This window comes from Aureococcus anophagefferens, assembly GCF_000186865.1.
Source record: "Aureococcus anophagefferens unplaced genomic scaffold AURANscaffold_30, whole genome shotgun sequence".
NCBI lineage: Eukaryota > Pelagophyceae > Pelagomonadales > Pelagomonadaceae > Aureococcus > Aureococcus anophagefferens.
In genome coordinates this window covers 146,172-161,743 of record NW_008705589.1, presented here as the reverse complement: position 1 = coordinate 161,743, position 15,572 = coordinate 146,172, and the positions used below count along the sequence as shown (strand labels likewise).

At 57.1% G+C, this 15,572-nt stretch overlaps 5 protein-coding genes across 5 annotated transcripts; 3 read left to right on the top strand and 2 right to left on the bottom strand.

The window, feature by feature from the left end:
* Positions 1-1,948: 1,948 nt before the first annotated feature.
* AURANDRAFT_38887 (hypothetical protein) lies at positions 1,949-3,248 on the top strand (the record flags this gene model as incomplete). Its single annotated transcript, XM_009042388.1, has 7 exons — positions 1,949-2,016; positions 2,059-2,106; positions 2,154-2,206; positions 2,258-2,284; positions 2,346-2,489; positions 2,586-2,888; positions 2,951-3,248. The coding sequence occupies 6 exons, from the start codon at positions 1,977-1,979 to the stop codon at positions 2,871-2,873; spliced, it is 600 nt and encodes a 199-aa protein (XP_009040636.1).
* Positions 3,249-4,603: 1,355 nt separating this feature from the next.
* AURANDRAFT_67010 (hypothetical protein) lies at positions 4,604-6,218 on the bottom strand (the record flags this gene model as incomplete). Its single annotated transcript, XM_009042338.1, has 2 exons — positions 4,604-5,143; positions 5,307-6,218. The coding sequence occupies 2 exons, from the start codon at positions 6,216-6,218 to the stop codon at positions 4,604-4,606; spliced, it is 1,452 nt and encodes a 483-aa protein (XP_009040586.1).
* A 530-nt stretch (positions 6,219-6,748) lies between these two features.
* AURANDRAFT_67009 (hypothetical protein) lies at positions 6,749-8,118 on the top strand (the record flags this gene model as incomplete). Its single annotated transcript, XM_009042389.1, has 2 exons — positions 6,749-6,879; positions 6,918-8,118. 2 exons carry the CDS (start codon positions 6,749-6,751, stop codon positions 8,116-8,118), a joined length of 1,332 nt encoding a protein of 443 aa, XP_009040637.1.
* Positions 8,119-9,034: 916 nt separating this feature from the next.
* AURANDRAFT_72463 (hypothetical protein) lies at positions 9,035-11,383 on the bottom strand (the record flags this gene model as incomplete). Its single annotated transcript, XM_009042337.1, has 3 exons — positions 9,035-10,547; positions 10,586-10,853; positions 11,143-11,383. 3 exons carry the CDS (start codon positions 11,261-11,263, stop codon positions 9,317-9,319), a joined length of 1,620 nt encoding a protein of 539 aa, XP_009040585.1.
* A 1,094-nt stretch (positions 11,384-12,477) lies between these two features.
* AURANDRAFT_72462 (hypothetical protein) lies at positions 12,478-14,087 on the top strand (the record flags this gene model as incomplete). Its single annotated transcript, XM_009042390.1, has 5 exons — positions 12,478-12,570; positions 12,628-12,801; positions 12,854-13,003; positions 13,070-13,384; positions 13,462-14,087. 5 exons carry the CDS (start codon positions 12,494-12,496, stop codon positions 13,895-13,897), a joined length of 1,152 nt encoding a protein of 383 aa, XP_009040638.1.
* Between the last annotated feature and the right edge of the window lie 1,485 nt (positions 14,088-15,572).

The window sequence follows — 15,572 nt, the reverse complement described above, 5'->3', positions numbered from 1 at the left end:
CGGAGCGCCATCGGCCGGCGCGTGGCCGGCGCCCAAGGCGCTTCCGCGGCAGGGCTCGGCTCGAGGTGCATCGAGGGAGCAGCCCAAACTTCGACGTCGGCCCGAGACGCCGTACGCCTCGCCGAACTCGCGCACGATCGAAGCTTTAGGACACGGGGCACAGGCGCACAGGGAGGCGGGGCACAGGGGGCTCAGATCTTGCTCTGGGTGGCGAGGAGCGTCGCGGTTTCCGCGAGCGTCGAGGCGAGGTCGGACGTCATGTCGCTGTCGCGCTTCGCGTAGAGGCGGCTGATCTCCTTGAGGAGCGACCGGGGCGTGTCCAACTCGTCGACGGCGACCTTGATCTTGACGGCGAGCTCCCGGTCCGCCATCGAGCCGAGGAGGAGCTCCACGAAGCGCTCCATTTCGGGGTCGTCGGACACGCGCCGGACCTTCGACGGGCCCGCGGCCGGCGCGGCGGCCAGCGCGGCGGCCGGCGCGGCGGCCAGCGCGGGCGACGGGGGCCGGGACGAGCCCCGGGAGAGGGCCTCGCCGATGCCCGTGGCCAGCGACGAGCCGAGGGCTTTGGCGAACTTCGCGAACTTGTCGCCGCCGCCGCCGCCGCCGGCGCTCGACATGTCGCTGAGCCCGCCGCCCGGGAGGAAGCTCCAGTCCTTGCCGCTCGGGCCGCCGAGGAACTTGGCGAAGTCGTCGCGGTTGACGACGAGGTCGCCGTTGTGGTAGTCGACGAAGTCGTCGAAGCCCGGCGGCCAGCTCTCGTCCGAGCCGACGAGCTTCTTGGCGAGCCACTCGCAGTCGGACTGCAGGAGGCCCTTGCCGCCGCAGTGGCGCACGAGGAGGGCGTTGAGGCCCTTGAGCTGCGACGCGAGCGACAGCTCGCGGCTCATCGCGTCCGTGCTCTTGACGCGGTCCTCCTTGCGCTTCGCGTGCGCGCTGCCCGGCTTCTTCGTGAGCGCCGCGAGGTCGTCGTCCTCGTTGTCGCTGTCGTCGATTTCGATGGGCTGGGGCCCGCCGTCGTCGTCGTCCGGGGCGTAGAACGGCTGCGTCTCGTCGTCCGACGCGTCGCGGCGGCCGCGGCCGCGGCGGTCGCCGCCCTCGGCGTCGCCGCCGCCGCGCCGCGCGGCGCCGCCCCCGCGCTTCTTCGTCGGGCGCGGCGGCGGCGACGACTCCTCGCCGTCGTCGTCGTCGTCGTCGACGACGGCGCGCTTCCGGCGCTTCACGGAAGCGGCGCCCGCCCGCGCGCGCGGCGCGAGCAGCATGGCCCGGATGGCCTTCGGCGCCATCATGACGCTGAGGACGAAGGCGCGCTGCTTGCCGCTGCCGAACTCCTGGTAGGAGCAGACCTTGTGGCACGTGACGTCCGTGAGCGCGAAGGGCTTCTCGACGACGTTCGACGTCAAGGTGTTCGCGAGCCCCGCGGCCACGATGTTCACGCCCCGGGCGCCGAGCTTGTCGATGTCGAGGCCGCAGATCTTCGCCATCTCCTTGACCGTGAGGCCGTCCTCGTAGTCGTAGTCCGCGGGCACGATCGCTTTCACGGCGGCGCGCGCGTTCGAGAGGTACTCCTTCCCCTTTTTGCGCAAATCGCCGCGGACGTGGACCTCCACCACGCGCGGCGTCGGCTTCTTCCTCGCCGTCTTGCTCAGCGCGGCGGTCAAGGTCCCGTCCGACTCCTCGTCGCTGTCCTCCATCAAAGCGTCGCGCTTCGCCGTCGGGCTCTCCGTCAACGAGTCGGACGAGCCGCCGTCCTCTTCCTCGCTCGAGTCGCTCAGGGCCGCGGCCTGCTTCTTGCTCTTGCCCCGCGTCACCATCTGCTCGACTAACTCACGGGCCCGCCGGTCCGCCATCGCGCCGCGCGTTGGTCGGCCGTCGGTCGATTGGTCGGTCGATTGATCGATTGCTCCCGATTTGCCTCGACGCTCATTTTATCGCGAAAGTGCTGTAATGTAAAACTCAATAACACGCGCCCTTGTCAGATGGAGATAAAAACGGTGGTCGTGGGAGACACTGACGCTGGTGCTAGCGCGATTCTCATGTCATGTTATGCGCGATTCGTAGGTAAAACGAGTCTGTCCGAACGCTTTTGCTACGGGGACTCCCCAATGAGTGCGTCAAACTACGAGTATGTGGTCAAACAAAGACAGGTCTCGTAGGCGCAAGCCCAACCATCGGTGCGTCCTTCCTCCAGAAGCGGGTCTATGTTCAGGTGCCACCGGTTTTAATTCGTCTTGCTAATTTGTGGTCAATGTACATGTAGGATGAGCATGGAGGGGGAACTCATAATGTATTATCTATCACGGTGTCGCTCAATGTGGTCGCGCTCCTACCCACCATTCAGGACGCAGGTCGCATTGCAGCTATGGGATACGGCGGGCCAGGAGCGCTTTCGTAGCATGGCTCCAATGTACTATCGGGGTGCGACAGCTGCAATCATAGTCTTCGATTCTTCCAAAGAATTCGCTTGGGACGCAATCAAGACGTGGCAAAAGGTAAAATACGGTGTCCCATGTCTACCGTCTCGACGAGGGCACGCTATGCTCCTCACGCCATGACCTTTGAACTCATGCGCATCATGTTGTGATCAGGATTTGTTGACATACGCTGAGCCTGGAGTCATCATCGGTGTCGCCGGCAACAAGATGGACATGCCCAATGCCCCTGGCTTCGACTTGGATGCATGTCGTACTATATGTGCTGACTGGGGCGCATCTTTGCACCTTACCTCGGCATTGACTGGTGAGGGTGTCGACGACCTTTTCTTGACGGTGGCTAAACGAAGTGCAAGCATAGTCGCTGCCCAACAGAAACATGCCGACTCGCTCCACGTGACAGCCTCGGACAACATTCCTAAAGGTTCATCCTGCTGTTCTTGAATCTAAGGCAATCTGGTGCGTAATTTTTGCTTGAAATCTTATTGGAGCCTACCGACTGGCTGTTTATTGTGTGCCAGTGGCAAGAAAGCTGAGCTGTAATCGTGTGCCCATCATCCTGGCTCTAGCACTGACTGGGCATGCTATGCTGGAATATCTGCCCAGGCCTCATTTACCTCGTGGGCAATTCTCAGAGGCCGAGGTGCTTGTGCACCGGGCCAGGCAGCCGCCTACCCCTGCAATATGTGCTCGGTGCGCGCCCAGGTACTGGCCTCCTTGCGGCGCTCCGGGCGCGGGGGGGGGGGCGGCGCGTTCCAGTTTGGGCTTTCCTGGGGCTTTCCCGGGAGCCCGGCGCCTGAGTAAAGCCCCCAGCCGCTGTCCGGGCCTGGGGAAGCCAACGAAGCTGAGTTTGCGACTTGCCCCCCTCCCTAGTCGCCCTCAAGTCGCCCTCTAGGTCCCAAATTACGTGACGTCCGGCGTTTTTTACGTGAGCCGTCGCCACGGCGTTTTTTGCGCGTCTTTACTCGTTTTTTACGCGTTTTTTACGCGGAGCTGTTTTTTTGTCTTATTTTATTTTTCCCGCCGGGGTCCGAGATGCAAACGGCGTCGATTTAGACTAGAAAAAAAATTGAGTAAAAAGAAAATTGTACCACGTGCCTCACGTAAATTACGCGGGTTCCTGGACCGCGTTTTTTGTGGCGTTTTTACGCGTTTTTTACGCGTGCTTTTGGACCTAGGTCGCCCTCGGGCCTGGGAAACCCAACGAAGCTGAGTTTGCGGCTTGCCCCTCTCCCTAGCCGCCCTTACGAGGGGTCCCTAGGCAACGCGCGGTCTGGGCGTCTTTCGCTAAGTCCCCGGGCAGTCTCCGCCAGGTCCTCCGGCGTCTCCGGCGCGTCTCGGAAGTCGCGTCTTGGCCGCGTCTGGGGCGTCTCGGCCGCGTCTGGCGGCGTCTGGCCGGCGTCTGGGCCGGCGTCCCGCGTCTGGGCTGCGTCTCTCGCGCGTCTCTCGCGTCCCGCGGGTCTGGCTTCGGTCCCGGGGTCGTCTTTCGTGGTCGTGGGTTCGGTCCTGGGGTGGTCTCTGGCGTCTTTTTTTTCGCGTCCCGGCCGCGTCCCGCGTCTCCGGCGCGTCTCGGCCGCGTCCCGGGGCGTCTTGGCCGCGTCCTGCCGCGTCCCGGAACTCGCGTCTCCCGCGTCTCGGCCGCGTCTGCAAGACGCAACGTTGCCTAGGGGCCCCTCTTACGGGCATTACCCGGTAATCCGGCCCCCATAAGTGCGCCCTGTGGACTTAACAGGGCAGTCTAAGTGGGTGCTAGAGCTGACTTAAGAAGGAGGCTACTCTCGTAGACTCGGGCACAGTACCGCACAGACAAACTGTCAGCGAGGTTATTATAATGTACGAAGGCGGGGAAGGGGGGAGAGTATCATGTTTTCCGCACCGGCTTGGCCAGGCACGTGCGGCCCAAAAGCAACCTCCGTGCGCCACTACCGACCGGTTTTACAACGGCACATCCGAGAGTCTTCGATTAATCAAAATTGCTGGGTATTTCGCCGTGCTAGTTAGGGACATGGGGTCGCTGGGTATCCCCGTGATCATCGAGACAACAACCATCGTTAGCCTACCCTACCCTAGGAGGCGTGGTGCGGGCGAGGCGCGAACTAGGGGCGCGCCCCTTAATAGAAGGCAAGTGCAGCCCAACTCGCCGGCTGTTTCGTAGGTAGGGCATATTCAGCCGGTCATGCAGGCGCCAAAGTCAGCCAGGTGGATGGGCGAAGTTGTAGATTGTGGCCACAGTCAAGGAGCACGTGCCGCTTGTCCTCCTCGTGCCTTGGAAATGCCCGTGTGCCATCATGAGCTATCATAAGATAGCTTTCATCAGCAAGTGAGAGGTTCTTTGTGATTAAATACCGCATTTCAGCTAGGGATGTGGTAGCACTGCATCGCAAGTTGCCGATTACATTCGGTCTTCGGCCGTAGGATACTTGGACGTTGGCATTTTGGTCTGGGTGTAGCAAAATGCCGTCAGTGTTGAGTTTGTTCTTCAGTTTTTGATCAAGCATTGCATCGCCAAAAAGACGATTAAGCATATCATCAGCGCGCAATCGGGCAACTGGACGAGGCCGTGCTTGAATTTTGCTAAATAAAGCGCCATCGTCTCCTCGGTTGTGACCAAAATGAATAAAATCGAGTTGTTCATTGCGCTCAATGGCAGAGACCAGCATACCTGAATTCGCGCATCCAATTTTACACCCCGATAAATTGAGCTCGAGAAGCGCCTACGAGATTCTGTCCGTACAAAAGGGAAATTGTAAGTGACACGTAATCAACAATATTCCGGGAAATGCCATCTGCAAGCGCAATCAACGCACGCGAGGTATTGACCAAAAGGTCGTTACCTCCTAGATTCAGCCGCAACAATGCGCTGTTGTGTAATAGCACTGCCGCCAGGGCAACAGCACTGTCAGCACCCAAATGATTATCAGACAAGTCCAGGTCAGTGACGCCTCGCAAGCCATGTTGGTCCTCCAACGCACGACTGAGCGTGATGATCGCCTCGTTTCCAAGTTGGTTACGCCCAATTGCCAAAGAGCGGAGGTGCACATTTGTGCGAACCGCAGCTGCGAGTGCACGAGAAGCGTCATCACTCATGCCACATGCGTCAAGCCGTAATGTATGCAATGTACACATGGCAACTGAAGCAAGTATTGCTGCACATCCGTCATCCTTGACATTATTCCCGGTCAACACGAGTAATCTTAGACTATTATTTTTGGTCGAAAGACCTCGAGATAGTGTGAGGGCACCCCGCTCAGTAATGAGGTTGTTTGCCAGGAAGAGATGACGGAGCTGCGTCGAGGCCTTGAAAGAAGCCGCGAGGGCAATCATAGCAGAGTCCACCAGTGCATTCCCGGAGAGATTAAGTTCTTTCATATAACTTAAGCCAGCAATTGAATATGGAAGGTTGGCAATTTTGTTTCCATGCAGGTCTAGATATTCGAGGATACAGGTCGAGTGTGAGAGATCTTCAGGTAGTGCAGTGAGTCCACAACAAGCCAAACACAAGAAAGTGAGACCAGGATAGCTTGAGAAGATGGCGGCCACCGTAGTTAGTGAGTATCCGGTACAGTGCGATGCTTTGAGCCATTCAAGAGCAGGAAATTTGGTTCCGCTCGGCAGCGTCGTAAGCTGCGGATTTGCGCTTAGATCTATCTTTTTGAACCGGTGGACGGGTTCGGCATTTAAACAAGCCACCGTTTCGTCTGTGAGGTTGGCATGTTCCAACTCCAGGCCTTCCGAATCGCGCGATGGAGACGCTAACTCATTGAGATGATGCATGTGATATGGCCACATATCAGCCAGGATATGTACAGGTAATCTTCGATTAGCCAGGAAAGTAGCGCCCAAAGGAGGCGTCAAAGGAGAGAGAGAGAGAATGAGCTGCTATTCATTATTGCAGCCCAGTCGACACTCGCTCCTTATGCTAAAGCAGCCCGCCGGCGGAGTTTTCTGGAGGGGGAGCATAGTGTAGGTCCGGGAGGCGGCAGCCATTCCCTGGCGGGTTCAAGATACACTAGTGAATTTGCAAATAGGGGGAGCTCGAGGTTTCCTCCTTCAACTCTTCTTCAACTCCACCTCAACTTACCCTCAAGGTCTACTATCAGCCTACTACATCTTGTATCATTCCTTAATATCATCTCACATATCACCCATGGGAGAGACCAGGTGGAGCTTTCAAAGACGATGCATCTCAGTCTTGGTGACTTCGCTCCCTTTGTCGACGCTGAGCACGTTGGGCACATGTAGGAGTGAATGTGCGAAAAACAAACGACGGGGCTTCTGTCCAGTGCGTGACGCACCGGCGCAGATCTTTGACGGCTACGATGGTGTTGACGTACAATTTGATCTACAGCACCGCTCTCTTACCTTTACACCCTGTCCCGCATCCAACTATTCCCAGCTGGGCTATCAATGGTATGCTACTGAAGGGGAGGGTTATGGCGTCCATGGTGATGTGATTGTTGAACTACCAGACAACCCTTTCACACCGAGCCACTCGACGCTGGCATACGATGCTGATGAAACAGCAACTCTAGTACTTTCTCGGACAGGACTGACGACGTCATTCACATATTTTGGAAGATCTGTGGATCGAATATACCTGTATTCGTACGGAGCGATTGGATTTGAAACACGCCTACCCACTTCGTGGCGTGATGTTCGGAAATTCCTCCGGTCTGGATTCTGGCCGGGACAATCACTCTGCCTCCTCTGTGTCGCGGGGTCCAGATTTAATGTAACTCATATCACGTATGGGCTTCTTGACAAGGGTCTCATAGACGAGCGTCTTGTTTTGTCATTCTTCCAGCCTCCACCTGCGCCGCCAAGGCCTATGCAAGTAGCCCTCTTCGTTAGTTCAGGTGCCATCCGCCTAAGCTGGCTTGACCTTGATGTGGGGAATGCCAGTACCGTAGTTGGTTTGTCGCATGGTCTCACGCCCCAGTGGGAAGCCCTGGCTTATGATGGCATTGACTTATCGGCAACTGTCGGGTGCCAACACAATGTGAATTGTACAGTAGCGGACGAGCTAGTCCGGCCAATAGGACCGAACAAACCGCTGGCGACTCGCAATCACCCGTGGGCCACAGCCCCTTCGTACAATAGCGGCTATCCAATTTTCTGCGAGCTTGGGTGTTCAAACTATTACCTTAATTGGACGTTGATAGGCTGCCATCAAGCTTGTGATTACTATTACCGCTATGAGATCACGTCAGATTTTAGTGACCGTGCTGAGGTTGCTCGCTTTGAGTGCCATGATGGCTGCGCCATCGGAAATCTCCGATGTCAGCCTGGCTTCTATTGCCAACAGGAAGTCATGCAACCATGCCCGGCCGGCAAATATCGTGACATTGACTACCACCATGTTACACGGTGTGATAATTGTCCACACGGTCGTTACAGAGAAACCCTGGGTGGTCGATATATTGATAGCTGCGACAAGTGCAACATGGGACGGTATAATAAGATAACTGGTTCCGACTCTAAATTTGATTGTCTTCGATGTCCCCCGGGTCGATTTGCAAACGAACCAGGCATGACCCAGTGCAAGTGTATGACGTCATACAATGGAACATTTGAAATGAATGCAGATGGCACTGTCGTCTACCATGAATGCAAACCTGAATCTTACTTGGACATGCTGCGGCAAAAAATTGTAAGTGTTGACTACTCTCCTCGGACAACTTTTCCATAGCCAACGTGGCCTGTTTTAGAGGTTTGAAACGTGTGGCCAGCCCACCGGCCGCTGCCAGGTTGAGGGGACTTCTTTGAGAGTCTACCTGCTATTCCAATCTGCCACTCGGACTGCGGGTCCACCGTGATCCATATGGTTGCGCTTGGATCTTGAAGTACTGGCCCCACCGAAATCCCTGGCTGACGCAAGCGCCCTGTGCGCGCGCCCACTTCTGCCCGGGGAGCCTGGCGGCCCCACTGGTCGTCGCAGGCCCAACCAGGTTATCGTCGGCCAGATCCGCGAGGCCACAACAAGTAAAGAACAGCTAGCTAGAATCCAAACTAACTAGAGTTGCATGCTATTCATAGATGCTATTCAAGTACATATACTCTCGGGGCACGGGGGGCACGGCGACGGGCGCGAGCACGTGGCGGCCGTAAAAATGTAGTCGACGAAGGCCGTGCTAAAAATAACAAAAGCAACCGCTCAGGAGCTGCGTCGTTGCGATTCTTGAAGCAATTACACGCGATGGACGCGCTCCGAGCGTGGCCGAGTCCACGGTGCCAGACAACATGTTTCCGGTAGGCTAGTGGGAGATACGAAAGGCCAAGTGGACGGAAATTGCATTTACGGCAGTACAATATGTTTCCGGTAACGAGTTAGTGAGTTTAGACCACCTATCATCATCCAGCTAAATAAAACTGCTGGCTGTGGTGGTCCTCTCCCAGCTCGCCGCTTCCCCGGGGTCCGGGGTGGCGCGGCTTATATTTTTTGGGGTCATATGGTTTCTGCTGACATCCAAGAGTTGGGTTTGAGTGATGAGTTGCTGAAGAGGCATTTGAAGCTGGAGCATCGGTTTCCACGAACCCAGACTCTCTGATTATCAGTTATACGCCTTCTTTCCATCGCACTAGGCGGCGGCGCCAGATTCGACGATCTGCAATCGTCCGATTTACAGTGTCCGCCCCTATTGTTGGGGCTAGGGGTATGAGCGAGGGGCATGCACGGTTTGCCATGTGCTACTATGCTACTCTGCTCGACGTCTCGACCGGAGATTAGCCGGCTCAGAACAGCGGGCGTGCGTACCTGGCGCTCTGGTTCCGAGCATGTTCACAGTCAGCCAGGCCTGAGCCCAAGTAACCGGGGTGCAGTCGGTGTCTTCAGGTCTGGACCCAGGATGGGTCTGCTCTCTGAGAGGCAAGAACACCGAGGCTCCAGGTCAAAGTCGCACCAAGTCTGGAGCGTAGGTGTTGTCTTTATCGGACGATTCTGAGAGATCACTCGAGTCTACGAATGGGTTGGGAGTATCGGGGGTGTTTGCACTGAAGGTGTGGCTTTTTGGCTTCGCAAGGTCTTCTTGCAAAAAAGTAAGGCCGGCGAGCTTGCGTTCGGCCTCTGCGAGAGCTGCACGGGTTGCAACGAGTTGGCCGCTGAGTTTCGTCCCAAGAACAGCAAGTGACGCACCGTGGCAACGAAGCTCGAGACACTTCGAGGCAATGAGGTGCGCCCGCCTGATGCGTTTGTTAGCTTTGACATCTTCCACGGGTGGAAGCGATGGAGGCCTCACCAGCGCTCGTGTCCGTCGCCACTTGCGACATCGGAGGGGAGCATCGCTCTCACACATAGGCTTTGCATCAAAATCAAGCTCGTCGGGTGAGAAGGCGGTGAAAAAGAGTTCGGTACAATTTCCATAAATCCAACCGCTTTCCGTAGTAGCGCTCTCCTTGAGGCGCCAGCCCCCGAGCCACTGCCAACTTGTTCCTGGAAGCGATGCTGCATCAGCAACATCGTAAAAGTACTTTTTTCCATGACTGTCTGTATAAGCAGCTCGAGGCTCGTGACCATTTAGTAGTTTCAGAGTCCGCGGGAATTTAATCGCACTACTGCGGCGCAATACCGGCGGCGCCTCGAGACGACTTGCTGCTGCGTCATCAAGGAGCGCATCCGGAAATTGCGTTGGTGATGTCCAGCCATCAAGATCCACCCCCGTGCGGGCCTGCCATTCGATGACAGTGTCTTCGACGACTGCTGCTGCCATAGCTTCCTCACACCAGGGGCGAATGCGGAGGAGCTTCGCGAGTCGAGGAGAGACGCCACATGTTTTGAGGGACGCAGCCTTAGCTAACGCCAAATCCACGTCCCCTAGCGTTTCCTCGAGGTCGTCATCTTGATCAGTGATATTTGTCGCTTCTTCCACCTCCCACTGCTCCTCTGATCTGCCCATGTTTTTAGTGGCCTCAGCGATATATTTGTAGTGTTCGACTTGAGCCCTGAGTGCCGAGAGTTCCTTGCGCTGCACCTCCGCACCATCCGTGTCAACATCCGTCGTCGTAATGGGTGCCACCTCAGGCCCACCTGCTGCAACAATAAGCTCAGATGCGAGTCGCTTCTCAGCGTCGAGCTCCTCTCGAAGTCTGATGAGCTTGTCTCGCTGTCGGATGAGCTCACACCTACAAAGCCATACGCGGCGACTTAAGCGAAGCTAGACACACCACAAATTGAGGGTTCTTGCCTTAGGTCCTCTGTCCCACTGTCGCTCGAGTGGCCAGAAAGCGTAATAATTCGCGCAGATAGCCTTTTCCTCAAGACAACGTCGTTCTCGTCGGCAGCCGCCCACAAGGATCCCACGGACGAGCCTGACACGGCCTTCGAATCTCGATCGTCACCTCGAAAGTAAGCCCTCAGTTTCTGCGCCGGACCATCACTTTCACGCTCAACTCTTGCCTCCCCGCCACTTGACCGCTGTCTGATTGTGTCTAGGAATAAACCCAATCTCCAACGGCCGCTTGGGTCTAAAAAGTGACATCATATGGGACGAAAGCAGGACGCTGGCCCAATGCACGGTCCCACGTCGTCTGGTTCAAGGATGCATTGTGGAAGTAAGGATCCCCAGTGCTAGGATCGCGATAGGCGATCCACCCCTGAGGCAGAGGCCCGGGCGATTTTTCCATATGTGGCTGAGTTGATACAAAAGTGCAGCTTGGCAGCCGAGAGCGAAATCGAGCAAATGGACCTCAAAGTTTTGCTCGTGCTAGCTGTCATTACCGACCTCCCCCGGGCGCCCCCTGGCCATCCTGGACGCGTCTGGGTCGGGGACGGTGCGCGGGTGCGCTGAACGCCCTTTCGCGCGTCGCGCGGCGACGCAGTGGTGCCGGAAAGGACCCATTTCAGGGGCGGGGCCCAGCACGGTCGGTTGCGGAGCGACAAGATGCAGTCCAAACAGGACGTAGACCGTGCCGTAGCGTCGGCCGTGGGTCGAGGGTAGGTCGTAGGCCTCTCCAAACGTCTCTTGCTCGTCGTCGCAGCACCACACAGTCGAGTGAAACTCGCGCCGATTCGATGCGAGAGCGGCGCCTCCGTACCGGCGCGATGCCGGCCGCGTGCTGCGCCGTCGGCTGCGGGTGCACCAAGGGCCTCTACGATTTCACCAAGGACATCGCGGACATCTACGCCAAGCAGAGCGGGAAGGGCGGCGGCACCAAGGGTGGCTCAGCCTGAGGCTCGTGTGTCGTGGGGCTCGAGGGACATTCCGGTGACGCTGCCTTCCTCTGCGCCTAGGAAGGCTGCCCGTCTAACAATCCAAGCAACCTCGCAGCCGTTACCGGGGATGCGCGCGCGTCCCGACTTAGGCGACGGTCTTCTGCACATGGTAAATTTTGGCCCGGTGGACCATAATGAGGTTTTCAGCACTACAGCAACTCGTGTGATTTGTTGCCGTCAGGGCAGCCGCTCCCGCGACGGCATGGCGCAGCGCTTCGTGCCGCTCGTGGACGGGGTTGCGCCCCAAAACAGGACGGCGGACCCGGTCTATCGGCTCGGGCGCGGGTCGGACCCCGGTGACAACCGAGTCTGCGGGACTGTTCCAATGTCTCCATCGTGTGCGGGGCTGCAAGAGCTCAGGCTTCTGGCGTGGAGACAGGACGGCGGACTCGGCAGTTCGCCTCCGGAACGGGTGGGACTGGGCGGCTGCAGCGGTCCGCCGTCCTGTCTCTGCGTCTGCATCTCGTACCAGCCGCGCTCGGAAACGGCGCTCGCGCGGACGCGCACACCGTCGGGATGTTTTCGAGGAACTGGAGCTCGAGCGACTGGCCATTCGCGCGAGACGTTACTGCGTCGGTGAGGAACGATCTCCGACGCTGCAGTGGCTCGAAATCTAGCTTAGAGGGTGCGAGGGAACACCGCATCCCTTCCCCGCGTCCTAAACTCCCCGTTCCAGCCCCCACGCGTCATGTCCTTGCGGACCTCAAAGCCACTGGGATCGTTGCAAAACTCTGCATAAGCGCGGAGCTGCGGCGCCTTAAAGACGGCCAGCCATCGGCTCAGGCACCCACGAACGACAGCTCCGACATACAGCTGTACGCGCCCACCGGGTGCTGATTCAACGGTGGACCGAACAATGGCCACCGTTGAAAACCTACGGTTGCTCGCAGTTTGTTCATATGCTGTATTCACGATTGCAGTTTCTTTGGTCGCGTGCGTGGATCCAGTTGGGAGCAGATGGCACAACAAACTAACACAATGCATTTACAGCTTTCCACAGCGAGTCGTGTGGCCAACAATGCGCCAGCTATGTGGTAGACAGACGCAAAAGCGAACTGCAGAGTTCAGTCGATGGCTTTGTGAGGAACCAAATGTAGTATTGCAGATATTTTATCTAATGTTCGTTTGTGGTGGGTACGGAACTGTTGTCGTTTTTGCATACCCGTGCTGGCGGCGTTCAAAATACGCGCAAACAGAAATAATATGGGATTTGTAGGCGCGTACCATGTACGAGCTTAGGTCCACAGCACAGGGGCTTGGGGATGTTGTGTTTCGCATCTTGTCTCACATCTTTTGTGGCTGCAAGCACTAGAGAACCTGGCTACATCGTTGACAATGAAACTGTTGCCAAGCATGAAAATTATGCGCACTACTGCAATGTCCAGACCATTTCCACAAGGCAGCTCCCAACAGAAAAACCATTCGTATACAGGTACGATTGTATGCTTTTTTGGCCGAACAAAGTTTGTCCGACAGCCAACGTATGTAAGATTGCTAGGTCAAAATATTGCGCTACAACCAAGTGCAATATTGCGCGCTTTGATCATTTTTGCCCATGGGTTAACAACGCGATTGGAGAGGAAAATTATCGCGTTTTCCTGCTCTTCTTATCTTGTCACGCTGTCCTCTTATGTTATGGGGCCATATGCATCTCCCTTATCCTGTACGACCTCATCTTGATAGAGGACCTTTTCAACGTGAAGTTTTATGACCCGAGGACTGGCACGACGATGACCTCATCGAAATTGTTCGCGTTCCCGAGCCTTGAGCACGGTACCTTCCATGGACTTCCTGCGCCCCCCCACATCAGGGGCCTATCCATAGGCTTGTGCTCCAATACCTAATAACCGCGGAACGCGCTCTTTGCGGACTGCTGGCTATTTGTGTGATCATGGCCGCCGTTGTTACTGCGTTCCTCGCGTACCACATCTGGCTCGTCAAACTCGGGCAGACAACAAACGAACGCCACAAGTGGAGTGTACTTGCAAAGGCGAGGGAGAGACCAAATCCGGAGATCCTTGCGAATGCTCCCACCGCTGCTAAAGAGCCTCCAGTCCCACGATATTACCTCGACCGGAACTCTGCTTCAGTTGACGGAGCGAACAACTCGAAGGCCTTCAATGTTGATTGGATGATTTCTCCGGTCAACGTTTATAATCGAGGTTTCCTTTTGAACATACACGAGGTCCTCTTCCCAAGATCACTTCGAAGCACTGCTCTTACGCGCGCCGAGAGGGCGGAATCTCGAAAGCAGGCTTAGCTGTGTCGAGGGCTGGCGCTGGGTGCGAGGCGGGGCCGAACTAGAGAGATAGAGAGAACCTTACCTACTCGGTACAGAGCCGCACTTAGGATTCCTCTGAGGGACTGTAACCCCCCCTGGACACGAGAAACCCAACGAAGCTGAGTTTGCGGCTTGCCCCCCTCCTTAGTCGCCCTTAAGAGCCCCGGGTCTGGCGCCATCTCTGTCCGGGGAGCCCGTGGGGTCCGTGGGGCGGCGGCGGGTGCGAAGCGGGGTCGGGTGTGCGGGTCGGGTGGGGCCTCTTCCGGGCCGCCGCGCGACCGGTCGCCGCGGCTCATCATAGTACTGAGCCTACTGAGCCGGCTCAGTCTCAGTATGGGGGGCGGTTGCGGACCGCTGGACTTCCCGTGGATGATCGAGACAACAATCACAGTTAGCCTACCCTAGGAGGCGTGGCGGACGGAGGCGTCCATATTCGGGGCCCATACGGAGCTTGGGCACTAGAAATAAATGGCCAATTTGGCAATGGACGCGCCTCTACGATCCCTGCGACTGCATTTTGGCTCGAGGGAGGGTGTGCGTTGGCACGATTTTGGAGAAGAGTGGTGAGATTAAGACTGCCAAGTTTCAGGTCTGAAGACCATGGGGTTGCGCGCGCGCGCCCATCGTCTAAAAGACCATAATGTGTGCGGTGTAGTGAGAGCGAGGGGTCGCATCGCCATGATCGTCGCGCGCGAGCCCCAAACTTGCACCTGCTGGATAGTAGCTTGACTGGCGCGTCATTGATGATCATACTCAACCTTGGAGGAAGCTGGTGGCTTTCCTGCTCAGGAAGCTGAGGAGGATGATGATCACACTCAGGCTCAAGGGGGAAGATGGTGGCTGTGCTCAGGAAGCTGAGGAGGGTGATCGAGGACGACGATGATCACACTCAAGGAGGAAGTTTGCTTTTGCTGCTTTCCTGTCTGCTGCTTTTGTTTCTGCTTTTCGCTCCGGGAGGATGGTGGTTTCTGCTGCTTTTCCGCTCTTCCCTTCTGCAGGCTGCCGCAAGCAAACGCGGCCGGCGGGGATGAGAATGGCGGCGATGCTCAGCCACTCTCCCTCAAGGCCCCTGGCGGCTGCCCCCCTAGCGACGTGACATCGACGTGTTACAAGGTAGGCCGCATCGCGTCGCGAGGGGCAGGGTCATAGGGGTAGAGCAACCGCGCACTGTACCACGAGTAGGGGAGGACTTCGCCAAGCTCGTTGAACTTATCCCATTGGTCTGACATCCGACAGTAGTCTACCTCTACGTCTCCAAAGTCTGAGGCAGCAGACGACGTTCCAGCGCCACGAACGTTGCGAATGTAGACGGATGATAGCGGATACGCGGAGAAAGGAAGCCGCCAGAAACTACCATTGGCTGACAGGTCGAGCATGTGAGTCTGCCAGTTAAATGCTGCCTCGAAATGGAACCATTCCAACCGCCGAGCATCCGCCTGGAGAACGTGTGTTGACCTGCCACTGTGATACATCAGTGCACCATAGTGCCCTCCACGACGTGACTTTGCCTTTGCATCACATTCTACAAACAATCTGCACAAGAACGGAGGAGGCCCCCTTTTGTTCCAAGATTGGGGGTCAGCACGCGACGCTAGCTCAAACGAGGGCGCGCCGGTGTCGAGGTCGCCATAANGAAACAGTACCTGAACCCCTC